The sequence below is a fragment of the Salvelinus alpinus genome, chromosome 10 (assembly GCF_045679555.1).
Source record: "Salvelinus alpinus chromosome 10, SLU_Salpinus.1, whole genome shotgun sequence".
NCBI lineage: Eukaryota > Metazoa > Chordata > Actinopteri > Salmoniformes > Salmonidae > Salvelinus > Salvelinus alpinus.
Genome location: NC_092095.1, coordinates 31,712,098 through 31,739,470, shown reverse-complemented (window position 1 = coordinate 31,739,470; position 27,373 = coordinate 31,712,098). Strand labels below are relative to the sequence as shown.

At 47.8% G+C, this 27,373-nt stretch overlaps 1 protein-coding gene across 3 annotated transcripts in view; it reads left to right on the top strand.

Moving 5' to 3' along the window:
* Window positions 1–27,373, top strand: part of LOC139531901 (transcriptional activator GLI3-like) — a 133,760-nt gene that overhangs the window by 31,801 nt on the left and 74,586 nt on the right. For all 3 annotated transcript variants that reach the window (XM_071328845.1, XM_071328846.1, XM_071328844.1), the window contains exon 3: window positions 17,698–17,970. In XM_071328845.1, coding sequence (XP_071184946.1) covers window positions 17,698–17,970 — 273 coding nt within the window. The remainder of the gene's footprint in view (window positions 1–17,697; window positions 17,971–27,373) is intronic.

The following is a 27,373-nucleotide window of genomic DNA, read 5'->3' as shown; positions in this document are numbered from 1 at the left end:
TAGGGAAAGCGAGGGAAGCGAGGGACAAAGAGGATTGAGAGAGAGAGAGAGAAAGAGAAGGCTAGAAGAGAGGGAAAGAGTGAGTGAGAGAGGGGAAGTAGAGATAAAAAATTAGAGACATTTTTTAGAAGAAAAATTGGAGTAAGAGGGGAGGGTTTGAGTTAGCGAGCTAGTTTAGGAAATTGTAGTGGAATGCATGGCCTAAAGTAGCAGGGTGTCTGTGAACCTAATAGTTTATGAAGGAAGGACTGGAGACCTTTAAACGGTCACGCTTGGAAGGGCAGGAGCAGGAGTCTCAGAGGCCCAAAAGTTAAGCCTTGAAGGGCAAGGAATTTTCTGCTTATGTGTAGTAGGTTACCAGTGATATCCCTAACCCAAACGAAGAGCGTGGAAAAAGTGTTTCGGAGAGAAAAGGAGCTGTTGACTGCTTTGAAAATATAAAAAAACCTGAAAGAGGGAAGGAGAGGAGAGGGAGAGATACAGAGAGAGAGGGGAGAGATAGAGGAGAAAGAGTAAGGGGCCACCTTCTTTTTAGGGAGCCATTTAAATGATCAACGGTAAATAGAAGGGGGATGTCATCTGACAGAAATAAAGTTCCCGGTTAACAGCGGGGATGGAAAGTCATTTACAGATACGCTGTCCCTGGCCATCTTTGTGCTGCCCAGATAAGGTTTCATTTCAGAAACGGATAGGAGACATTTTCACTTACGGGGCCCCCATTCTGCGACACCTGTGATAACAGCTTGTGGACCCTAATTGAAAATGGGTTTCAAAATGGATTTTCACTTTTCTTCCACTGCCTGCCTCACCCCCCTTCCTCCATCATTCCCTCCCCACCTCCTCACCCCCATCAACACAACCCCCCCCCCCCCCCCCCCAACTCTGCTCCCATCCCTTTTCCGTTGCTTTCCGTGTGTCTGGAAATATTGGAGGGATGGAGGGATGGAGGGCCAGGGAGGAGGGAGAGAAGGAGGGAGAGGAGGGGGGGGGGGGGGGCTGGTATTCGATGCGTTGGGGAAAATGGAGCGCGGGGAGCAGATGATCCCTCAGCACCCCTGTCAGCGGGATGACAGCCACGCGATCCATCTTATTAATGAAATCATTGATCACTTAATGGGACTCATAATCAACTGTTTCTCCACTGTCCTCCTGCCTCTTTACTCCCTCCTTCACACACACACACACACGCACGGACGCACACACACACACACACACGCACGCACGCACGCACGCACGCACACGCGCACACGCACACGCACGTGCACGCACGCACACACACACGCACGCACGCACGCACACACACACACACACACACACACACACACACACACACACACACGAACATTGCCACCATCACCACTCTCCGCTTTTCATTCCACCTTTTCTCTCTCTTTACCAACCAAAAGGCAGATTTTTTTGTTAACAAAGAAATGGAGATTTTATGAGTGGCTTTGAAAAATATGGACGATATCAGAGAGAGAAGTGGGGTGGAGGAGATTTGTTGGTGATATGAAAATAGGCCTGTGTAATCATAATTTATTTCAGCATTTAGTGCCAGCTTGTACAAGTCTTTCTGGCTGGTAGCTCTGGTATGGTAGTGGCGTCGCCATTTCGTGTGAGAAAATCCTCTAGATATTGTTGATTTACAGTATGTCTATGGTTGGGGCTGCGATTGCATGAATTATGCTTGTAGACTTGTAGTCTGCTTGTGGTAATAGTAGACTTGACTGTGAGTGTGCTAGTGTGGGCTGTATACATGTAAGTATAGTGGTGTAGTGAGGCCCCTGTGGCTCTTGTGGTAAAAAGCAGGGAGGTGGGTCCCTCCTCGCACTCTCTCAGCCAGCCAGCCAGCCAGCCGGGGGTTAATGAGAGGGGGTCTGATAGAGGCCTGATAGAGGGATAAGGGACAAACAGCACAATGGAGGAGGCGGGAGAGACCCCCCCTGACAAACCCACCCCATGCCACGGACGAAAGGTGGCTTCTAGGCTCTGTCTGAGTCACACACACACACAGACAAACACATGCACGCGCACACACGCGCAGAAGCAATGACCACTTTACGTTATTCACGCTCACAGTGTTTGAGATAAACAGTATAATGACACAATACGATGGTAAGAGTGAGAGCGGTTGTTAGATACAGAGATATGAACAGAAAGTCAATGTGGCCCTACACACACACACACACACACACACACACACACACACACACACACACACACACACGCACACACACGCACACACACGCGCACACACACACACACACACACACACACACACACACACACACACGCACACGCACACGCACACACACACAGTTGTGCAGTATGCTGTGGACTCCACTTGTGAGTTAGCCGTTTCATGGACCTCTGCACTGAAGGCAATTTCCTGCAGCAGCGGGGCGACGGGCTTTGGCAGGGACGCCTCACGGGGGCCTGAGGCGCAGGATTAGGGCGGCCCCGCTGCTCGTCAGGGCGGAGGGGCCCTTAGCTAGCCCAGGCCCTGCCCGACAACCTCAACCCAGCCTGGCCTCCCCCTGCCTGCATGTCTGCCTGCAGGAACCACAGTGATCCATCCAGCATCCATTCACCTCTGGACTGGGAAGAAACTCCACTGCTTCCACATAGCCTCTCGCACTGCCTTTAGCAGTACTCAACTGTAGCATGCAGAATCTGAATCGCTACACTTTCTCTCTCTCTCGGGCCCTCAGGGGTTAGGGGGAGGTGGAGGTGTTTTGGCAACCTCTCTTATGCCCACTGTCTTGCGGGGATCTGGCAGGAGTGTTTGCTGGGGCTTGGTGTTTCTCAAGATTCTGGTGTTGGCATCATGTAGTGAAGTCGTTCAATATGGGTCACCTTCTTTCATATGTCTACCGAAAAGGGAGTGGAAGCAAACACATTTGGTATTGGTCATTTTATAAATTCAGCCGGTAGTATTATATTGCAGTATAATCTGTTAGTATAGTTTGTATGAACCTTTAAAATACTGTCAATGGAGCTCCTGGGGTCCTTTTCAGTGAAATGGTGAAAGCCGTGAAGGCCTATGAAGTCAGGGGTCAACAAGGTCAGGAGCATGAACCTTAACCAATGAACATCCTCAATACTCACAGAGGGGGATCAGCCTGGCCTGTCTGTGCAGGAGGTCGGAGGAGGTGGATAGCAGTCTCCCCCTAACTACTGACACTGGGTCAGATATTCTGTCCCTTCAACGGTTATGGTTAGGAAAGGAAGTAGGGTAATCTGATCCTAGACCTGTTGTTAAGAGCAACTTTCTACCTAGATTGTCTGTGTAGTTTAGAGAGCGAGACAGACAGACGAGCGGGCGGACGGAAAGACAGTCAGGGGCCTCGTAAAGACATAAAGTAGGAAAGTAGGAAAACAGTAGTTGATTATTCTGCCACTGTGTCCATTTGTCGGTAGGCATCAGTGACCTCCCTCCTACGGAGAGGAACAAAGCAGGAGTGTCCTGACCCTGCCAGCAGAATGTATTGCTCCATGTCCCTCTTCACTCTTTCTTTCTTTTCTCTCATTCTTTTTCTTGTTCCCTCGCTCGCGCCTGCTTACCTCTGCTGGATGAGAGAGATAGAGGGGGATGTGAGACTTGGAGAGAGACAGTAACTAGTGTGTGTGTGTGTGTGTGTGTGTGTGTGTGTGTGTGTGTGTGTGTGTGTGTGTGTGTGTGTGTGTGTGTGTGTGTGTGTGTGTGTGTGTGTGTGTGTGTGTGTGTGTGTGTGTGTGTGTGTGTGTGTGAACCATTTAATATGGCACAGCGGTCTAAGGCACTGCATCTCAGTGCTAGAGGCATCACTACAGACCCTGGTTCGATTCCAGGCTGTATCACAATCGGCCGTGATTGGGAGTCCCATAGGGCGGCGCACAATTGGCCCAGCGTCGTACAGGTTAGGGTTTGGCCGGGTTAGGCCATCATTGTAAATAAGAATTTGTTCTTAACTGGCTTGCCTATTTAAATAAAGGTTAAATAAATTTTAAAAAATGTAAAAAAGTATTGTGTTTCAGGGAGAGGGTCTGTTATGCTGTATGTGAACTTTGGCGAGACAGTGTTTTTGTGTCTGTGAATGACTTGTCTGTTGTCCAGAGTGTGTGCTGGTATATGTATGATTGAGTGCATATGTGTGTATAAGTTGGAATTTTGTTTTCAAAAACATCTGTATGTAAAACTTGTCCTTTTACCCCGGATCAAGATGCATGAAAATGAATCAAGACGTGATCTTAGGTTTCAGGGTTGAAGGGTAGAGGGGGAGGGAAGGGGGCAGGCACCATGTGCTAGTTTGCACCCTAAACCCTGTAATCTCTCCCCTCTGACCTCCCCGACCCCCTGCCTCCCCCGTCTCTCCCTCTCCTCCTCTCCCTCCCCCTCTCCGCCCCCACTCTCTCCCCTCGCAGTGCGAAAAAGGAGCCAGGATCAAAGAAAGTAAAACCATGGCAGTGATTTCTGGTGATTGATTAGAAGCAGAGGAGGTTGAGAAGCGTCTTTTCTTCCCACTCTCTCGTCGGCTGTGTGCGCACCCTCCCAGGGCCCTCGTAAATAGCTCAGGTTTTCAAGTGTGAAGACAACTGCCGCGATTGGCAGCCAGTTCCAAGAAATACCAAGTAACGACATCCATGTTGGAACGAGCTCCACGCTCAGGTCGTTTCAAGTTTTGGATGTGCCTGTTGGAAGGCGGTGGAACCCAGGAAGGAGAGGAATGGAGAGAAGAGGTGATGGAGTGATTTTCAAAAAAGGAGGGGCACGCGGAGAATTGAACTCAGATGTGTAGCGAAGACAGGGGGGGGTTGGAAAAGAGAAGAAGAAACGTCTGACTGTCTGGGAGAACTGAACTCACGGCTGTTGCTTACAACAGAAGGGCGGGCAGTTTGAACTTGAGCAAGCCCCTTCTCATGTTAATCAATGCCATAGCTGTCTCTTGCCATCTCCTCCCCCTCGGTCCTAACACAAGCCAATCCAATGCCCTGGGCCACTGACAACTGAACGGCACTCTAAAGGCATGTTAAAGGGCCGTGCCTATTCAATGTTATTGAGATAAATATGCTGTAATGGGAGCAAGCATGCAAGCGCGCACAGAGGCACACACACACACACACACACACACACACACACACACACACACACACACACACACACACACACACACACACACACACACACACACACACACACACACACACACACACACACACACACACACACACACACACACACACACACACAACACACACACACACACACAGAGATTGTATCTGAGGCCTACTTTTCTGTCCGCTCCCTCCCCCATCGCTCTCTCTCTCTCTTTTTCTCTCTTTCTCTGTGTCTCACCTGAAGCTGTGAGCCTAATGATGTTGAGAGTTTGGGCCTCGCAGCGACAGCTCCAGTCCAGGGGAGACGTGTCTCGCGTCAGACAGAGAGAAAGGGGGACATACGCCCCTATCACTGGAGTCAAGCAGAAAACTACTGGAGCAACTGTCACTAGATGGCATTATGTTTTAACAATGACCTTTACAGAGTAATTGAACACAATCTGGAATGAAACGTTATTAGGTGTCAGAAGTTAATAGATGATTTAATATTATCTACAGTACAGTACATGGTGTGTACAGTAAAGCACACAGTCATTAGTTCACACATGCAAGTAATTACACTGGCAGATACACACGTCCTTATGGAAAAACCACATGATTTCACGTGTGAAAAAAATGTACATTTTTTGGGGAACACTTCACATGTGATGATGTTTCACATGTGGATTTCCACGTGTGATCACATAACTATTTGCACATGTTGAGCTGAAATGTTCACATTTGAAAACAAAAGAGACACGTGAGGCCATATGTTCACACGTATTCAATATACTGTAGAGTTCACATGTTAACACCACCTTTTTACCTGCTAGGAGAATAACATGTTTTGACCTCACATATGAATTGCAGATTCACATGTGGAATTTGTAATCGCAAATATTTGTAAATCAAATTTCTACTTTCACCTGAAAAACATTAAAATGTTGTCACGTGTAGTTTCATGGTATCACATGTTGAATCTTTGCATACCCATGTTGTCACATTTATTTCACACCAGATCATGTTTTCACACGTGTAGTATCATGTTATCACATGTTATCACATTAACGTCAAATAAGATCACATGTGAACAGATGACATCACATGTGAACACGTGAAATTCATGTGGTTTTTCCATGAGGTCGCACTCGCACACACACACACACACACACACACACACACACACACACACACACACACACACACACACACACACACACACACACACACACACACACACACACACACACACACACACACACACACACACACACACACACACACACTCTCTCTCTCTCTCTCTCTGGGGGCAGCTGAAGGAGGATGGGCCTCCTCTGCTTATTAACTGTTTGGCGACCTCATGACTTCATCTGTGGTGCTGTCAGACCCGAGTAGAGGAAGAGATGAGAGATGGACCACGTTTTCCCAGCCCTGGCAGCACCGCTGGCTCAATGGGTTCTTTGTTCTGGTCTGGCTCTAGACCAGCTCAGCATGGGGCTACGGCATAGGGCTGCCTCAACCCTACCGGCCTCAGATAGAGAAAGAGGGAGGAGAGGGGGAGGAAGGAGGGAGGAAGGGAGGGAGAGGAGGGAGAAAGGAGGTGGAGAGAGAAGAGGGGATGGAGAGAGGAAGGAGATGGGATGGGGGAGAAAATATCTAGGGGTGTACAATACAATACGTATAGGACAGTATGTACAGTTTGCAAAAGTTTCAAAACCATCTAGCCTAATGAGGAGCTCCTATCCTTACAGTGTTTGTACATTATGTAAAGTACATTTACGTCCAAACGTCCCAATAGTCCTTTCCCACCATGTTACACTGTGATTATTCCCTCTGTGTGTTCAAGTCATGATCATGTAAACCATAACAGAGCTCAAGACAAAGCTGTTTTCCTTAGGGGGAAAAACGGAGAAGTGCAATGTGTCGGTCGGTCATCCCAGCTGTGTGTGTGTGGAATGTTGGGATTAATGGGAATTTAATAGGTTGATTAAAGAGGAGGGGAGTTTGATGGTAGAAACATCTCTGGGGCGATGGCAAGGAGGAGGAGGAGGATTCCATAGGCCGGAGTGACAGGATAGGTCACAGAGGAGTAAATCTCATTACTGAGAAGGGACAGCAACAGGAGGCAATACTCCCAGAAAGAGAGGGAGGGAGTGAGGGAGAGAGAGAGAGAGAAAGGGCAGAGGAATATGGAGAGTATGACATTGAGAATGAGTATGACATGGAGAGAGAGAGAGAGAGAGAGAGAGAGAGAGGGAAGTATTAGGGAGAAGGGGGAGAAAGTGATAGAACAAGTAGTGATAAGAAAGTGACAGAGAAGTAGAAGACAAATCTGAGAAATGAGGGATAGTGATTGAGGTTGATGGAGGAGAGGAATAAGGATGGAGTGAGAGCACATCTAGCTTTCACGTAGAAATGTGCCCAAGAGCACTTCCTTTCCCACAATGCATCATTTCAGCCCCTGACCTTAACCTCTCCCTTCTCCTCTCTGCACTCCTCTAACTCTTTCATTGCTCTCTCTCTCTCCCTCCCTCTCTCTCTCTCTCTCTCTGATTAGAATAGTATTGTTTCCTTGTTTACCTACTCTTATCCTTTCATAAGCCCAGCTATGGACCCTATTGTGTGTGACTCCATCAGTTTTGGATGATTGCGGGAGCGAGCTTCCAAGACAAACCTTACAACATTTAGTAATTGTCAAAGCTTTACAAAGCGAAATCTCTCCCATTCTCCGTCTCTAGCATGGTGGCCTGGCTTTGACTAAGTTGTCTATCTAATCATAGGGAGAAAGATTGTGCTTTTTTTCCTCTAGCCACCTTCTCCACCTCCCACCTCTCCTCAGCTCCAGACTGTGGTTGAGTCTGATCCTTTAATCTCTACGGCTTCTATGGCTGCCTGCGACAGTGTAATGATGGGGTCCGCGCTTCACCTAGGTGTTTTGGGGGGCTGAATTACGTGCTGTTTACGGAGTGGTCACTCCCTCCTTAGGGGTTGTTCCACCTCAAAAAGCTGAAGAAAGAGGAACTCGACACCCACCACTTCAGATTATTCTGAAATAGTTTCTGTTGTTAGAAACAGATAAGAATGGCATTCCTGCAACATGATTTTGTTGAAATATAATTTGAGTTTAAGCTAAATTTAAGCTAATTGATTGCATCCAGAATCCATATGAAGCTCGAAAACCATTTATTTTGATGTCTTACTCACTGTTACAAAAAGGTTTGGTCCAAATCGGATGTTAGCTACTACAGTATCCTATAAATTAAAATGGCCAATTAGGGTGCAATCAATTAGCTACTTTTCTCCGTTTCTAACTACAGAAACAAGTTCAGAACCATCTGAGGTGGTGGGTGTCATGACTTGCTGAAATGACATGGGACGACCCCTAGATCACAGGAGGGGGGAAATGAACTGCAGTTGGTGGCAGAAGTTATCCAAATCTGCTCTATAATGAGGGTTGTGTAGAGTAAATGAAGACTGATATCTTTGTAAAAGGATTCATTGTTGCCCGTGATTGGTCGACGCGGAGACTTTGACGGGAAGAAGCAAGTCTTGAGCTGTCAGGAAAAGTGAGGAAAAACGGCATGGTAAATCAACTGATGACTTTCAAATGATTATCGTGTCAAGTTAGAGAATGTCGATTTACCTTGAAGCGGGTTTTCTTTTTTTCCGTTTTTTTTCAGGTGACTGGATGTGTTCAGAGTGTTCAGAGCCCCTGGTTGCCGGGCAGGGTTGTGTTTATGGCTTTGGGCAAGCGGTACAGAAATCTGTTTGGTCGTGTTATTTTTATGACGTTTGGCATGTAGTTTGGAATTCTGATTCTCATGCTCTCCCTGTAAAAAGAGCCCGTATGTCTGAATGCGGCGGGTGAGAAACGGGAAGCGTTAACAGCTGCCGCATCAAAGGAGCTCGGGCATGTTGTGCGTTTAACCCAAATCCGTCACACTCGCACAAAGCCCCTGATTCAACCTGTAATGTAGACATTGAACAGAGAGCGTCAAGACCACAACCAATGAGAGGTTACAGCCTTGAGTTAACTCTTAACACCTCTCCTCCACATGGCAGGTCAGAGGTCAGCGAAGCTCGCACCTGATTGGTTCCCTGGAATGGTTACTGGGTGTGAGAGGTCATTTGTGTGTAGAATTTATTTTCATTTCGCAAAATTATGCCTGAAAGCGCAAAAAATGGCTACTGGAAACTATTACAAAACTGCCATGTCTCTATAGAAATTGCTGAATGTACTTCAAACACTTTGATTCGACCTCTACACTGTTGGTTGAGCTGTTAAGCAGGTAGTTACAGCCAGAATAGATCAACAGCTAACTAAGTGAGTACCGGCCAGGGCAGTGGACTGATCCATACATTGGATTTAACATCAGAAGAACCCTAATCACCATGGCCACTGAGCTGGGGAGAGGGAGAGAGGGACAGGGAGAAGAACCAAGCGATGAATGTGCCACTCAGAGCCTGAGACATTTACCAGTCATTGATAAACTGCTTAGCAGCGGGCAAATTAATGAATCCACCATCCACCCGGCCTGACAGAGAGAGAGAGAGGGTGTGGGAGGGGGTAGGATGTGGGGGAGGAGGGCGGCAGAGGACCGAAGGGGAGAGGGGGGGGGATGAGGGAGGTAATCCGGTTCCAGCTAAACGGCTGATCCCTCTCATTCCTCAGATATCAAATGTCAAAAGTTAAATTAGCCTGCTAGCCTCAGATAGGAGTTAACATGCTTTTAAATGGGGCAGGGGGAGGGAGGGGGAGGGAGGATGCGGGCGATTCTATCCCCCTCTGGGACGGCAGTGGGCAGGTGCCTTTGAAGTGTCTAATTATCCCTCTGACTAGTAAGCACTGGCTAACTGTCTTAATGGAGCCTGCTCTGCCTGATCGCCTCGCATCTATTCAGACACACACACACACACACACACACACACACACACACACACACACACACACACACACACACACACACACACACACACACACACACACACACACACACACACACACACACACACACACACACACACACACACACACATCATCCATCGCAATGTGTTAGAAAAGCAGCTCTGAGAGGCAGCCATGAAAAAAACTCTTCATAAAGTTTGTAGAAACTATAGTGAGATAAATGTATTATGTCTTTTAATAATTCTGTCTTGTTAGGTGAGAATTCACCACAGTGACATTTGGATCTAATTCACTGTAACTGTTTTTTATTTCGCTCTAACTGTTGGTTGGCACTTCCCCACCTCCTTGCTTTGGCTGGGTGTCCATGTTCTCTTGGCGAGCGCCTCCTAATCTGAGTGCCACAGGCCCCGTCCGGATCACAGTGGCGTCAGAAGTGGGATTCCAATGCTCCGGCCCAGTGGAAAGCTGGCCTAGTCCGGCCTGGTGGGCTGGGAGCCATGCCTGAATCCACGCTCTACCCTAACAGACCCAGTTAGCAGCCCATCCAGCCCGTCCAGTCCAGTCACACTTCTGTCATAGCTGTACGGTATCACAATCATATTATATTGTGGTGGAAGACAGGAGGTCAATGAGGATAACAGACAAGGTTGTCGGATTCTGATGACCTTGTTAGTTGAATATGAAGCAATGCCAATGCTGGTCAGACTTCGTTATTGCGTTTGTGGTTTCGAGCACTGAGCAAATGCATCTCCTCGGTTGGATTCTTAAAAGAGTATATGAGTCAAGGTGCCCTTTGAGTGAAATTCTTAAAAATTCAAAAAGGCATGGCCCCAACTCATCACTGTTCTTTTTAGCCAGTGCGTGCAGCTCTTTGACCAGTGTAGCTCTGCTCCTTCACAATGTGCTCCTGATGAAATAGGCTGGGGGGGGTGTAGAGAGTGGTTCTAGCCCTACGGATGGCTTGCATCCGGCCCCTGATGTATGAAAGGTAGTCAGTAGGGATTGGAGTGGGTGTTAGGCACGGCCCTGCTGTGAGGCTGATTTGAGGTGAGCAGGGAGAGCAGAGAGACAAGGGAAGGGGGGGAAGAAGCCTAGATTTATTTTGATTCCTCTCCCCTTTAGGCTATGGGCTGGGACTGAGAGCCAGGGGCCCCTGGTAGGGTCCCAGCAGAGCCCCAGCGGCGGAGTGAGGGGTGTGGGACTCCGGGGAGATGGGGTCTGGGGATGCCGAGGGGAGGGGGCGGTGTGCCGCCGAGCCAAATTGAGACGTGGGAGCCGTCGAAATTAGCCGAGATGAATATCGAGGAGAGCAGCAGTCGAGCTGTGGGGGAAATCAGGAATCTTCCCGACCTGCCCACCGCTTCTCACTGCAATTACTCTAAGCATCACTCACAGCAGCTGTATTTACATAATGCGCCACTATGGGACCACTCTGCAGAGGGGAAATAAGACAAGGGCTGAACGTTACCGACAGTGAATTCTGGCGTGTTGCGCAACAGCTAACTTTTTAGTGCTTTTTTATTGACATTTTATAGATTGGTAACGGTCTACTTTTCTCGCTTGTTCTCCTGAAAATAAATCGTATCCAAATCATGTAATTCCACAGCTTTTGTGTTGGTGATCGATAAATGGGAAGATGGCCAATAGTTGATTGTCCAAGATGCCACAGATCGTGCCTTGTGAGGTTAAGCACACAGGATCCTCTGAGATGTTGTGCTAGTGTCGTGACGTTCCGCAAAGAGCTTCTTGACACGTCTCCATGTCACTGTAAACAGACATTGGGAAGAAGCTCCATTAAGACTCAGTCACCTTCAACACAATACACAACTGAACTCTGTTGTGGGAGATACCACTGAAGCTCCCTCAGCGGTGGCTAAAAGAAACCATTCTGGCAAAACCTGCATCCTATGGGACCGGCAGCCAAAAAGTTGATCAGAAAAATACCCCACACAATTGCACTAATCTTCCCCCTTCTCTTCTCTTCTCTTGTTGTGTTTGCGAATCCTCCTCTTGGTGGAGTTTGAAGGTTCTCTCTCTGTCTCTTCTTTCAGCCTGCGCTGCTAATCGTGAGTGATTCCCTCTCTCTATAGTGCAGGTGCCATGTACAGCGAGCTCTTCCTAAGCCGCTTGGAGAGGTAGCTGCTACGCTCTTATTAAACTCTAGCCAGCCGCTGAAATGTTTGCCTCCCTCTCATTGTTTAATTGGGCAGTCTTCATTCTTTTTCGCGGGAGTTGATTTGCAAGAGAAAGAAAGAAGACGGAAAGAGAGATTATCGCACAGGAGGAGAGGAGCTTTGAAGAAGTGTTTTGTGTTTTCCTCCACTCCTCTTCTCATCTTTTCCCCCCTTTGTCGGGTTCCTCAGCCAAACCCCATCACCGTGCCACCGACAACACGGCTTGCACATTTTTGCAGGTGGAGGAGAATGGTTGTTGTGTCGCTGGCGCTTGTTCAGAGGCAAACGACACCTCCTCGATGGTAAAGGTTTCGCACAACAAAGCCAGTTCGGGGGTAGAATGTGCAAGACTGATGAAAATGCCCCTTTGTGTTCCTCTGACTGAAACACATGTCGTAGCTTAAGGCAGCGGAGACTCCTACATGGTGTTGGCTGTAGAGTACCAAATCAAATGTCTGAGAGGCAGGAGCAGATTGGCACTCCGACCCTTGTTCTACACAACGGCTGCCTTTGAGAAACACCAACTCCCTCCGAAGCAGAGGCTTTTTGTCTTCGCTCCCTCTCATTACTTTGAATCAGCCAGGCACCCTTAACTTCAGCTCCCTTGTCCCAGGGCCCAACTCTCTCTATCTCTCTCTCTCGGCCTCTTTCCCCCTCCTCTAAGGAGTTGGCTCCACTCCATTCCTCATTATCTCTTTTATATGTTTCATTTTGTCATTTGTTGTATTCGTTCCCTCCTCCTTTTCCCCCTTCCATTAAAGGCCCTCTCCTCCCCTGCTCAAGCATGGGGCTTTCTCTGAAGGTATCCAGAGAAGCCTTTTACAATGGAAGGCCCCAACATAAAAAGGGGAAAAACCTGGGCATTAGGATTTAATGAGCGGCTGGCTGGGCGAGAAAGAGAGATAGAGAGTGAGAGAGAGAAAGTGAGAAAGAGACACTGAGAGAAAGTGAGATAGGAAAAAGAAAGAATGAGAGAGAGAGGGGGGGAAAAAGGTAAGGTGGATAGAGAGAGAGAGAGTCGATAGAGAGAGATGGATAGGAGAGAAGAGAGGAGGAGAGGAGAGGAGAGAGAATGCCAGGGAGAGAGGATGGAGAGAGCATAGGCTCCATTATAGTAGCAGAGAACTCCTGAAATACTGGAGCCGGGCGTGCACTCTGATCAGGACTGCAGTGAGCACAATTACCTTCTTTTCAAATCCTTCAGTGACACTGCGGGAGGAAGGAGGACTTTGAAACTTGAAAGGCAGGAGCTCGCTTTCAACCTCAAACGCGAGCAGGAAAGGGCTCTGAAATTTGTTCAGCGCTCCCCATCCACCATTAGCTTGTTTCTTCCTCTCGCCTGCAGGCATTTAAGCAGTTTTTGAAAAGATGTTAAGAAATTCAATCACCATAGAGAGTCCGGGATAGGTCTTTTTTCCCCTTTTTTTGTGTGTGAGGCATGCTTCCCCTTGGTCCACCGAGGACCGGCCTCCTGCTTTGTGTTGTGGGTGAATGGACTTGTGAACCGGTGGAGGAGAGGAGGACGGGATGGGGGCAACCATGGGAAAAAGGGAGGGAATAAAAGAGGAATGAAAAATGAGGGAGGGAAGAAAGAGAAAAAGCCAAGAGGGTCTGTTTGAGGCTGATGGTGTTCAGGGTTGGAGAGGTGCTCCTGAAGTTCAGGCTTTTCAAAGTGTTTGCAGACACCTGAGTCCTCCACATCAGAGGCAGAGTACGCTGCACAGCCACAATGGATGAGAACACTGACTATAAAGCCTCCAGCTATCCAACGCAATACACTATGAAACACCATTGGACATACATTAGACCAAAAAATACATATTATAATCATTATCAGTAAACTGCACCTATGAAGTTCAAGTATAGTCAAGTAAAATATAAAAAAGTTTTCGAGCCGTTTAGGTTGGATGACATGTGACCGGGATAAAAAATAGAAATGGGGATAGGACTGAGTCTTGGGGGATCCCTCCTATTTCAGTCTCACCATTCAAGTTTTAGTTCTTGACCTTCTGCTGCCCAGTATTTGTTTAACCTTTTAAAGTGGTATACACTGAAATAATGAACCCATTTTAGGTAATATGCACTGAAATAATGTACCCATTAAAGGTGGCATACACTGAAATATGGAACCCATGAAAGGTGGTATACACTGAAATAATGAACCCATTAAAGGTGGTATACATTGAAATAATTACTCATTACAGGTGGTATTCACTGAAATAATGAACCCATTTAAGGTGGTATTCACTGAAATAATGAACCCATTTAAGGTGGTATACACTGAAATAATGAACCCATTTAAGGTGGTATACACTGAAATAATGAACCCATTTAAGGTAGTATACACTGAAATAATGAACCCATTTAAGGTGGTATATCCTGAAATAATGAACCCATTTAAGGTGGTATACACTGAAATAATGAGCCCATTTAAGGTGGTATACACTGAAATAATGAACCCATTCAAGGTAGTATATACTGAAATAATGAACCCATTTAAGGTGGTATACACTGAAATAATGAACCCATTTAAGGTGGTATATGGCAGAATGACAGTTCACCATGGTGACGTGGAGGGGAGAGGAATGTTGGAGTGACAATAGTTTGATTTAAATATTAGCTGCTTGACCTCTCCGAGACATAAGTGAGTAGGGCTGGAGTTCACTGAGAGGGAAAGAGAGAGGGAGGGGGAGGGAGGGAGGGAGAGAAAGAAAGAAAGACACCCAAATGGGGAAAAGGGGAAGAAGCCAAAGACAGACACAGGAACGTAGTGTAATAATATCTTTGGGAATAATTACCAAAGTATTTTGTCTCCAGAAAGAGTTCATAGACGGTGTTAGCTGCATGGGCTTGTGGGAGTTTGACTTCACTTCCAAATGTTCACAGATTATTGCTACAAGCACATTGTGTATGTCAAGTCTATGGAGCGAATACATAAATAAACTAGACCAAGAATTAGAATCTTCTCCGGGTCTACCATAAGATATTATTCCCGGCCTCGACACTGTGTCTGCTGGATCAGTATTCGGTACATACCGGCCTACACTCCTCTCAGCAGCATAACCCTGTCCTTTGCTCTAGTTGCTCCCAGCACAGTTTACAGTCCCCACTTTCTTCCTCAAATCCAATCCATGCGAGAAGATGAACCCCGAGTCTGAAATCCCTTTATGTTAATATTACGCTTTGCAAGAGCAGCCCCTATTAATCCAGCTTTAACAGCATAAGTGCCATTATTCCCTTAATAAGATCACGGGCTGTGCAGTATAGGATTAAATACTTATATCATAACTGACACTATCATTTCCTGCGGAGGAGAGCATGAGCCTCTGCTCTCTTGCTGGTTTGTCAGTTCTGTGTTGAGGCTCGTGGAATTTGCTGCTCCGAGCGCTGTGGCACCAGTCGGGCATGGCTGGGCCCTTACACAGGTAATGGACGTGGGAGAGTGAGAGGGGGGTCTCTCGTTCTCCCTCTCTTTCGCTCTCCTCTCGACCCCTCTCGCTCTCCGATTCGGGGTAGCGCTCTTTAATCTAGCCCTCTCCTCTGCACTTAATGGGCTTTTGAAGGGCTGCAGTTCTCCATTGCCTCCAGTTCATAGGGGGGCCTTACAGCGCTAGGCTGGTAAATGCTACAGAACCTTTGGCGTCGGCACTCTGTCAGGGCCCTCAGTGAGACGTTAGAAAAGAGACAGCAACAGGGGGCACCGAATCAACCAGGAACCAGGGCTGGACCAGAGGAGATTTCCCAGCAGCCTCCAATGAAGTGGATCTGTTGCTCAGTCAAGATAAGGCCAAACTCAGTGGACTCTCTGGATCAGGATGGAGGAATAGGATGGATTTGAGGCATTTAGGAAGACAAAATTGTATGTGACTGAATCAAACCGGTTCTGCAATAGTTCTGAAGCGCATACGGCTAGAGCCAGTGTAAAACTTTTGATGAGCCAGTGTAAAACTTTAAATGAACCAGTGTAAAACTTTAGATGAGCCAGTGTAAAACTTTAGATGAGCCAGTGTAAAACTTTAGATGAGCCAGTGTAAAACTTTCGATGAGCTAGTGTAAAACTTTCGATGAGCCAGTGTAAAACTTTCGATGAGCCAGTGTAAAACCTTTGATGAGCCAGTGTAAAACTTTCAATGAGCCAGTGTAAAACTTTCAATGAGCCAGTGTAAAACCTTTGATGAGCCAGTGTAAACTTTCAATGAGCCAGTGTAAAACTTTCAATGAACCAGTGTAAAACTTTCGATGAGCCGTGTAAAACTTTCGATGAGCCAGTGTAAAACCTTTGATGAGCCAGTGTAAAACTTCCGATCATACAAAACATTAACCTAAGCATGTTAAAATGTAGTAATTGATCATAATCATACTAAGGTACAGATGATAGGAATAATCTCCTTTTATTTACAATAAAGCTCAACATTCATCATTTCTTGGACACTATTCAAGTGTGTAGGAGTTAGTGTTACATGAAGAGTGCCCAGAGTATGCTCACTTTAGGGACTACTCAGAACTAGTCTGTACAGTAGCACTCACCAGGTCAGGTACCATGTGACCCCATGAAGGCCAGGGTCAGTGGTCAGGTCAAAGGTACATTCTTTCCAAAGCAGCTCAGCCCTTGAACTCTCTTCACTTTCATCCCCACTAACCCAGCACACCAGGGATAGCTTCTCAGGGGGACTCTCCGCCTTTCCATCTCTCCGCTTAGTTTCTCTCCTTCACCTGGAGAGAGAAATAGAGAGAGAAAGAGATTACTCTGGCAGAGAGGGTGTGTGGAGAAAGTGGGGTGTGGTGTGGTGGGGGGGGGGGGGGGGGGTTGATACCATGAGGCCGCTTAATGGGCAGTTTGGAATGCAGGCGGAAAGACCCGGTTGCCTTCTCCATGGGAATCCATTTATTTTATAAAAGGAACAGACGAGGCTGACTTTAAGTTCCGACTTGGGAATCGCTCCCCCTGAATGTGGCTGTGATGCAGGGGGTTCGTTTAGTTGGTGAGAGCACCAGAGATGAGTGCTATTGGCTTTAGCTGTCTTCTGCTTGAGTCCTATTGGCTTGAGCTGTCTTCTGCTTGAGTCCTATTGGCTTGAGCTGTCTTCTGCTTGAGTCCTATTGGCTTGAGCTGTCTTCTGCTTGAGTCCTATTGGCTTGAGCTGTCTTCTGCTTCAGAACTCACATGTTCAGCTGGCTTATATGGAGACCAAACCAGCGTGGATTTGCAGGGAAGACCCACCGTGCATACTTGGTTGGTTGCATGCGTACAAAACAAATCCCCTGCCCCTCATAGGAGTATGCTACATTATCTAATTTGTGTGTGTGTATTGACTCTGAGAGGTAAAGAAATTCCCCTTGACGGCAGCATCCGTAATTCATAATTCTACTGACTGTGAAACTACTACCCTTCACCACCAAAGGCATTCAGGACAGGTTGAGAAGACTTCAGCAGACTTCAGGCTCTGTACAGTAGCTTTAAATGTACAGGGATCAATTATGGTGTATGTACCCTCAATAAGTTAGGACCTTACCTTCTCTCTCCCCCCTGTCCCCTTACAGAGGATGAGAGCTCGGGCACGCCGTACCACCACCACCACCACCACCACCACCACCACCGTGAGAGGCGCAATGCCATCAGCACCCAGGCCCCCACACCCGGGCCCCCTGGCAGCAAGCTGGGTGAAGAGCCCTCCACCTCCACAGAAGAGCGCCCACCGTTGGTAAAGAAAGAGTTGCACAGCTCGCTGCCCCACCTGGTCGACCACGGCCTCCCGTACCGCGGCACGCTGTTCGCCATGGACCCTCGCAACGGATACCTGGACTCCCACTACGGTGAGTACAGACAACGGACCTCCGTTTATAGAGGAGGGGTTGGATAGGATGTTCCATTTGATTGTTAGAGAATGTTTGTGATGCCAAAAGTAGTGGGTACTCGCTTAGTTTGTGTCAGCGGGGCTTTTGGTCATCAGACAACTTGAATTGTCTCAGTGAGTTACTGAATAGATTGATGGATAATTACATTAAAAAAAAACTGGGGGCGAGATCAATGATAAGTCAAAAAATTAACCGTATTTGTGAGCAATATACTGTAACTTGAGTGAGGCGGCAGGCTCAAAGACAACATGCCTGTAGAACCCCCAACACCCTCTGAACAGTGGCACCAAGGTTCTGTAGAATAATAGGTAGAAGGCAAGGCTGCTAGTCGCTTGATTAGGCCTGACAGATCAGCTGCTCCCTCTCTGGGAAGTTAGTATGTGAAGCATTCAGTGCAGCTCCTTAATTCCCTCATTAGGGGCCTGTCTGAGCCCAGTACTCCACTTCCACTCATCAACACACACATCAAACCCCAACTCTACACTACACTGCATTTCACAGTCAAACCACACTCACTAACCCCCCACCTCCTCCCCCTTCTCTCTTACTGGGATGGAGAGACTGTGGGAGAGAGAAAGGGAGAAGGGAGGAAGAGAGAGAGAGATACAGTATATATAAAGGGAGACGGGAGGAAGAGAGAGATACTGTATATATAAAGGGAGGAGTGAGCGAGGTACATGAGGTTTGAGGTTATGACAGAAAAATGATAGAAAATCAAATATGAGAGAGAGAGAGAGAGAGAGAGAGAGAGAGAGAGAGAGAGAGAGAGAGAGAGAGAGAGAGAGAGAGGGAGAAGGAATAAGAGAAAGATGTAGTAATCGAATGAAAGAGAGACAGATGAGTGGAGAGCTAGGGGCTGTTTAGGAGGTTCATTTCGCCGCCACCGTAGCCTGAATGGACGTGGCCTCCAGGATTTGATCTGACGATTTGTTTACTTTCGATACATTGCCTGCGAATTGGGCCTGACAGAGGGGTTTTAATCCGCAGGCCGTAATGAAAAGGTCTCTCTGTCCCTTGCTCTGGCTCCGGCTCTGTTTCTTTACTGTAACTCTATTTATTTAGTTAGTTCATAAGCCGGCGTCTCCTTTGTGCACTGGTGCTTCCATCCACCACAGAGCTATAGTACTAATCTGAAAGGTTACTTAAAGTCAGGCCCTGGCTCTGTTCATTGGTATAGTGGACAGGATCCTCGCAAGCAGAACATTACTGTCGATTACAGCCCGGTCTTAGCTCAGCAGGACTGCCACTTTTGATTGTGAGTGTGTGTGTGTGTGAGCACTGGGGGTGAGCACTTGGGGTAGGGGGTTTAAGCCTACTGAAGCCAAGTGGAACTAGGGGCGAGGGCTTGGGGGGATGGGTGGGTGGGGGTGGTTGGGGGTCACAGTGAGGGGTGGCAGAGCCTCAGGGTCATGCGTAAAAGTCAGAGTCTGAAATGGAGAGTTCAGAAGAAGCAGGAAAAGTCAAAGGGGTCGTAGAGCCTCAAAGGGCTCCATTCTTTCCACTTGGGGGCCTCCTGGGCCGCAGGACAGCAATCAGACCAGGCAGAGGGCAGAGTGGATAGAGAGATGACTGGTGCTATAGCCCCCCCCGTTCTGTTTCTCTCTCTTTCTTTCTCTCTCTCCCGCTCTCACTCTCTTTCTTGGACTCAGAAATTGATAAAAGTATCAATTCCATCCCAATGTTTTAGCACACAGGCAATTATTTTACCGAATTGAGATGACTAAGTTCAAGTGAAGTTCAGTAGAAAAGTACAACTGGAGTACATGCTGAAATGTGAAGACAGTCGTTTTTTCCTCGGAGGGTGGAGTGTAAAGTAAATGGATGTCCTTGGGACGTGCCCTGACCCTGACTCAGTTCAGAAAGAATTACGACCAGAGGTCAGAGAAGAGAGCAGGCCGGGGGGCTGTGTAAAATGGCTTCCTCTGGTACCAGGTGTGGGGAACACGAGGTGTCCCTGAAGGCGCCTGCCGGTCGGCCCGGTCCCATTCTCTCTGATTGGACCCAGGCAAGACCCAGGACCAGGCTCCAGAGCCTCCACCTCAGCCCCTCATGGTGCCTTCAGTCTGGGGGTCAGGAAAGGGCAAGAACCCCCCCCCCCCCCAAAGCAGCCTCCAGCCCCTTTGAACACGGAGCCCCATGGCTCTGCCACACCACCACCACCACTAGCCCCAGAGGTGTGAAGAACATTGACCCTGTGCTTGGTTGAACCCCTCCCAAACCTACTTCCACGGTCCACGCCCCCAACACTCCCTCTCCCCTGGGGTCTCTGACTGACTGTCACCTCCCTAAATGTATCCCAGGTGTATGTTGTGCCTGTGAGGGTGATGGAGAGGGGAGCATGGGTCTTTGTGCTGTGCTTGCAGAGCGCGGGGCGCCGCACGGCCTGGCTGCGGCCGACAACCAGGTAAATGCGATTACTCTTCCCTCCGTTGTACTGTCAGTGCTTAATGCGGTTAAACGCGCCAACACCTGCAGCCTCAAGCGCACCTGGACTGCCGGGTCGTCATGGTCATAGCTGTGGTGGTGATACGCGTTGTGGTGGGTGTTGAGAAGAAGAGGAGGGTGGATACTGGGGGTCGGAGGAGGGGGAGTGGAGTTTGTGTTCTTTTTAGAGGTCGCTGCTTCTCTTCGCAAATCTTTCCTTTTCAAGCAGCCCCTTCTGTGCTCTCTCCCACTCCCCTGTCTGAGGCCTATAAGACTCTGATGTTTGTGTTTACTCTCATCTTTACACCCACTTGCCCACATAAAGGAGGAGGCATTAAGGAAAAATAGGCCCTATTGTGTGCATTAGCTAAATCGCGGTGATGACTAGCTTCTTAGCCGCTTTTCTTGGGCAAACACTGGAGAGTAAGCACTAAGAGTCCATATCCTGCTTACCACAACACTAATACGTGGGGCTTTCGCCTGGATAAGGAGGAGGAAGGATTGGGGAGGAGGATTAATAAGAAAGAGAGAGAGACTTCTTTTCTTTTTTAAAGATTTCTGTATTACGAGTACGTGTGTATTGTGAGGACGTTAGTGCGGCGGGCTGCGGCGCTAGCGACATCTGTTTACATCGTGGGCTGATTAGCGGGTCAGTGGGCCTCAGCAACAGTGGAACACTTGCTGGAGATCCGTCCGTCGGCTCCGCTCTCTCCCTCCTCCGGGATCCCTCTTCTTCCTTCAAGTGTTTGTCTTTTTCTTAAACACTCGTTCGCCCCTTCCTCCTCGGCCAGTCAAAACAGTTCCCGTTACGGGATCGTGAAGCGTATCCTCTTCAATGGTCGGCTTTCTTATGTTCATTACCATTCCAAACAGTATTGAAACATCAGAAGATGTTTTGTCAAAGGAAGGCGACTGGGGAGGGAAGGAAAAGCACTAAGCTGTTGAAACAATCCTTAAGTATGTTGGTTGGTTCCTTAACAACCAAGGCTGTTTGGTGGTTGCGTGTGTGTCTGTGATGACTAGGTCATTGTGTGGACCGAGACAGACTCTTATAGCTGAAGTAGAAGAGGGAACATATCAGCGTAATAGTCTGCTGTCTGGAATCAGGATCCAAGGCCAAGCACCTCCAGCTGGTAATCCTCACACCAAAGCCTTGTCCATGTCTCACCTCTGAGACCTCTTAGACCAGGGCTTCTAAAACAAATAGCAAGGTGGAAGTACAGTAGAGATCTATGGCTGGTGTAGTGCGTCGTCTGGATACCGCCAGGCTGTATCCCTGTAACCCTGCTCTTTGTAGTCAAAGCCCTGGCTGAAGTGACCCATTACCTGGGATTGTGAAGACCCAGAGCACTGGGAGAGGGGAAGGAGAGCCCAGCCAGCACTCAACCAGACCCAGGGTTTATGCAGTGGTAGTGGTCTGGTGATCTCCAGCCCCAGACAGGGGTTAGGTTAACCTCCATGGCTGCTTTGCAGAGGAGATTTCAGGTCTACAGGTCCGTAGCACGGCGAGGCGAGACGAAGGCTCAGCCCATGTCAGTCTGTCTGCCTCAATATTCAAGCGCAGTAGCTGACCACTGAAGTGAATGAGCTGGCTGTCACAAGACCCCAATGTGATCTGCACCACAATGGACCAGGCTCTGTACAGTTAATGACTGCGTTACTGCACTCTCTGATTCAGAGTCACACATATAGGCCGTACAGGAACTGTAGGAAAGCTTTCCTGCCACAGAAAAAAAACGAAAACGAAAAAAACTGGAAAAAGTCATTTATAATATTTTTTTCTCTGACAACCCATTCAAAGAGGCCAACTTTCTGGGTTCCACATTGGGTTCCTCATCACGAGTCTTGGCGACACAGGTTCAAGCTCTCCTCCCCACAGACATTAGACTACAGAGGAGCACGAGGAAGCGTGGGGAGACACGTGCCCGTTTCAAGGGTGATCGAGGGCAAGTCTTTGTGATTGTTTCAATATTGGCTTCTGGAGCGGCGGGCGGTCCTGGTGAAAGTGGGGCACAGGGGGGCAAGAAGGGGGGGGGGGGGGGGTGAGAGGAACCGGGGGGTGCCCGGGGGCGCCCTGCAGGCGATGGAAAGGAGTCTCTTCAATCCACCACCTTTCATCAAGAAAGAGAACCGTGGCCGGGCAGCTCTTGAATTAGCCCCGCAGTCCAACGCACCGGGGATAATCGCCCGTGATCCTCTTTTATACAGCTTATTAGAGGAATCTCGCAGTGTAAGATAGGCCATATTCTCGCATGCATGTGCCGTTTGTAGGCCGTTTGATGATTGAAGGGGTTAGGCAAAGTTTGAAGTAGTTATTAAGGAACGCCACGTTCGCTCTGAGTGAAGGTCAGACTTTCTTGTGGTTTCTCTTAATATCTCAGAGCCCAAGAACGTGCGTACAATTGCATTTTTTAACAATGCCAAGATTAATTTGGAGTGGCTGGAAAATAAATGAAAAATATTTATTTAAGAAATGAATATTCAGCATTTTTGGATATCGTTCTTGCAACATCTGTCTGTGTTTTGGACCCCAGCGTCGAATGAGGAATGGCTAATCGGTCGGTAGACACACAGAGGCATCACATGTCCAAAACAATAGGCGTGCTTTGAAGTAGCGAAGGCTTTAAAACGAAGACTTGTTTTTCGGACTGTCCGTAAGGATACGCCACCACCAGCACTAACACCACCAGAAACAACAATAACGCGTCTTCAACGCAGAGACCATAAAGACGTGAGCGCATGTACGGACAACATAGAGGCTCATGGGTCTTCCTCCTCCTGCTGGTTTTTAAACCATGACATCTTGTGCCTTCCTCTTCTCTCCCTCCTGAAGTGGCAGCAGTGGGATAATCACTTGGTGTGGAGTGGGAGAGTCACACTCAATTTCGTGACCGCCTATATGTTTGTTCACTCTATGCAAATCTCACCGCCGGTCTTGTAGAGCAGCGATTCGTGTCCCTTTTCTCATAGCGTTAGCTACAAGATTAGCACCTTTATCCCTTCAACCAACCCCCCCAACGCTTCCCTCCCTCCCTCCCTTTCATCTCTCCATCTCTCCTGAGGACGGACTGTACCTATTGTTCTACAGGAGGAGAGGGCTGAGGCATGCTGGGTAATTAACATGTTTCCTCTCAGCTCTGTTACCTCTGTTGAGGCTGGAGCAAATAAGTAGACGACAGTACATCCTCTTGTCTGTACCACAGGGGAGAGACTTACAGAAGAGCGAGACGACAGAGAGGAGGAGGACAGGAGAGAGGAAGAAAGAGAGAGGGAGAGTCAGAAAGAGAGATGGAAGGGCAAAAACGGGGGTGAGAAGAAGTGCCAGTGAGAAGAGAGTGAGACTGGAGAAGGAGAGAGGAGTAGGGGGGGGGGGGGGGGGGTGTAACAAAGCAGAAAATGAAGAGAGACATAAAAGAATGGGAGCTCGAGGAGGTCAGGCCCATCATAGGCTTAGTGTTGCCTTCAAAGATGGCTGGGACAGGTGGCAGCTCCAGACAATCTCGCTCTGCAGAGCAGCATCCTCTCAGGAGGAGATAAGGGATTCCTCCGTCCAGCCCTCCCCCTCTCCTTCCTCGTCTCTCTCCCCCCTTCTCTCCTCAGCTCGACTCCTCCAGCCGGGGCGGCTTTGATGTGGCTCAGTGTGAGCAGGCTGAGCGGTGCGGCTGGGGCCTGTCGGGCCGCTGGGAGCCAGACTCTCTGCCTCTCTGGCCCGGTTCAATCAGCGGGGCTCTCCGGTGCCCGCCACGTTCAGGTCTCATTAAATCACTCCGGCAGGGTTAATCCTCTTTAAGGTTTTACACGGTGCCCCGTTTGTCTGTCAGCCACAGTCACCGAGGCCATAGGGACCCCCAGAGGCGCCACCTGCGTGACAAAAGACCCCCAAAAAATCACTGTGACACCAAGTTCTACTCCTCTCTCCTCTCTTCTACCCTTCCTCGCTCCCCTGTGTACAGTACTGTATGTTCTGCTCTCCTTTTCTTTTCTCTGTCTCAGTGCTATCACTCCTTCCCTGCCCCATGTGTATTCTCTCTCCTCTCTCTCGCCCTCCGTTCCCTTGATAGTACCTAGCTCTGGTTGTAAGTCTTTTAGGATTATTTTGGGGGGGAATTTGTTGACAGGGGTGGAGTAAATGGATTACAAGTTATCCTTGTTTTTGGGAGGAGGGAGAGGGGAGAGATCAGGCCCCGCTTTGAGTAAGAGACAAAGAGAGAAGGGGGAGAAAGAGAGGAAGAGGGCGAAAGAAAGGAAGAGGAAGAGGACAATATGAGCGATAGAGAAGGTAAGAGAGACAGAGATGTCGGCCTATGGGGAGAGAGACGGAGAAAGACCGAAGAGTGCGTGTGTGAGAGGGAGAAATGAAGAGAGTCAGAGAGTTACAGAGGGAGTGTTGCTGTGCGGAGAGGAAGAGCGAGGGCTGTAATTGGCCAGAGGTGACGACCCCTGTCTGCTCCTGAGACCCGAGAGTCATTTGTCTGATTGCTGTGACACTGGGGCTGCGTCCCAAATGGCACTCTATCTACTAAATAGGGCACTACTTATGACCAGAGCCCTGGTCAAAAGTAGTAAACTAAATAGGGAATATGGTGCCATTTGGCACACGGCCCTGGGTTTCTCTCTGCTCTACACCGCGTGGTGTGACCCACCGTTTCCTCAATTACAATCTTAAAAGAAAAGGTGATGTCCCCGTAGGAAAAATAAATAAAAACATGAAATAAATGATTTTCCTATGGGGACAGCCAAAGAACCCTCTTGGAGCGCTTTTTTCTAAGAGAGTAGACACTCATAATTGAAAATATGTAGACTGTGTCTGCAACATGCAGGTGCACTACATTAACGAGACGCACTAAATCAAATTCCTACCATTTTTTTTTTTTTTTTTATGTTACTAAAGTATTACATTCTTGAATCATGAATCTTAAATATCACATGTGTAATAAATGAATAGATAAAAGTATAGTTTAGTTACTAGTTCATTTTTTGAGCCACTTATGCTATTTCCTACGCTGTCTGTTCTTTCATAACATGTGGATATCAACTTGAATGCCCCGGGCCACAGTGACCAGTCACGCTGACCAAAGCCTTGTTGAATCCCAACCCTGCTCACTAGCTAGCCTCACTCTGCGTGGGTTAGAATTGAGGTCCCTCTTTCCCCTGCCGTACCCGGTCTGTGTGTTATTAGCCTCACAGTCACTGACTCTCACAGAGTCAGGCAGGGTTACTCTCATACACGCTGTCATGCTGGGTCAGCCCCAATATGACCTGCCGTGGGGCCCACGGTGGAGCTGCACTGTGGAGATATGGGGGCTATAGGCAGGAGCCGGAACAGGATCCGGCTCAGTTTTGGACTGTTTCCTTCCGGAATCTATTTGGCCGGATCCGGTACCTCTCATGGCATTAAATATAAATGTCACTTTTTGCAATGTAAAATTTGAATAAACACAATCAAAACACAACCCCCCCTCAAACTCTCATCTCTTCAGCATTGCACTTCATCATTTATTTCCTTATAGAGCCACGCGAACGCTTCTGGAGGAGTTGCAGCATGTCTGATAAATGTAAATAAATTTGCCAAAGTTAGAGTTTCTTTTTTCTTATTTAACCATTATTTAACTAGGCAAGTCAGTTAGCAAGTTCTTATTTACAATGACGGCCTACCCCGACCAAACCCAAACGCGGACGACGCTGGGCCAATTGTGCGCCGCCCTATGGGACTCCCAATCACGGCTGGTTGTGATACAGCTTGGAATCTAACCAGGGTCTGTAGTGACGCCTCTAGCACTGTGCCTTGGTCCGCTGCGCCACTCGGGAGTTACTGCTGTCTGTTCAGAAAGAAATGAAATAATTCAGAATAGCCTACTACACCATGAGAAAGCCTAACATTTTGCCACAGAGGATAAATAGCTTCTTTTAAAAATAGCCTAGCTGTAGTGTGTAACACAATAACAAGGCATAGCCTGCAGTCGGGAACGCGCAGCAAATATGTCAGTCAACAAACAGCATGCAGACAAAACTGGCCTTTCGCAATATTTCAAATAGTTTACAATCGCGGGAAAACACAGGTTGGAAAGCAAATGTCTCCTGCTGAAAAGAGAAGACTCTAATAATCTTTCAGCTGTAGGCTACTAAACTATTTTATCAACTTCCAAATATTGTTTTACAAAGTAAAACGAGAGAGAGAGCGAGAGAGAGAGCGAGAGAGAGAGAGAGAGAGAGAGAGAGAGAGAGAGAGAGAGAGCTTATGCGCTTCTCTCTCTCTCTCTCTCTCTCTCTCTCTCTCTCTCTCTCTCTCTCTCTCTCTCTCTCTCTCTCTCTCTCTCTCTCTCTCTCTCTCTCTCTCTCTCTCTCTCTCTCTCTCATATGCCATCACCAGCGAGTAAGCTGCGGATCATTGGGTGAGTCAGTGAGACTGAAAAGCATTTTTAGTCCTCCTCAAATTGTAGAATACAATATGTCTCCTCACACCTAGGCCTGGGGTATTGATTATGGTCATTGTAGTTAATTACCATGTTTTCTGCGCTAAACTATGTAGAATATTGGCCTGTTGGAAACTACAACTCATTACTACATCGCACAGTATGGGCTTGATCTGATTTATCTACAGAGAAACTGCACAATGTGCGCATTGAGCTCACAGAAAAAAACCTGACCGAAATGGAATTCAAATAATTGAACTGATGTTGGTCAATAAGTTATTTACAAAATGTTGGTTCATCTCTCTGCACTAATGGACAAAAAATTACATCTTGTCTTATCTTATTTCAAGTTCAAGTTTTTACTGATATCCACATGGCAGCGAAAGACACTTAAATACATGGATATTAGCATACACACACAGTAACACATTCAAGTTGAAATCACAAGTAAAATTCATGACATTACGGACACTCAAAGAGTTTTGTTGATTAATTTGCAGAGGTAGTGTGTGGGTGACTTTATT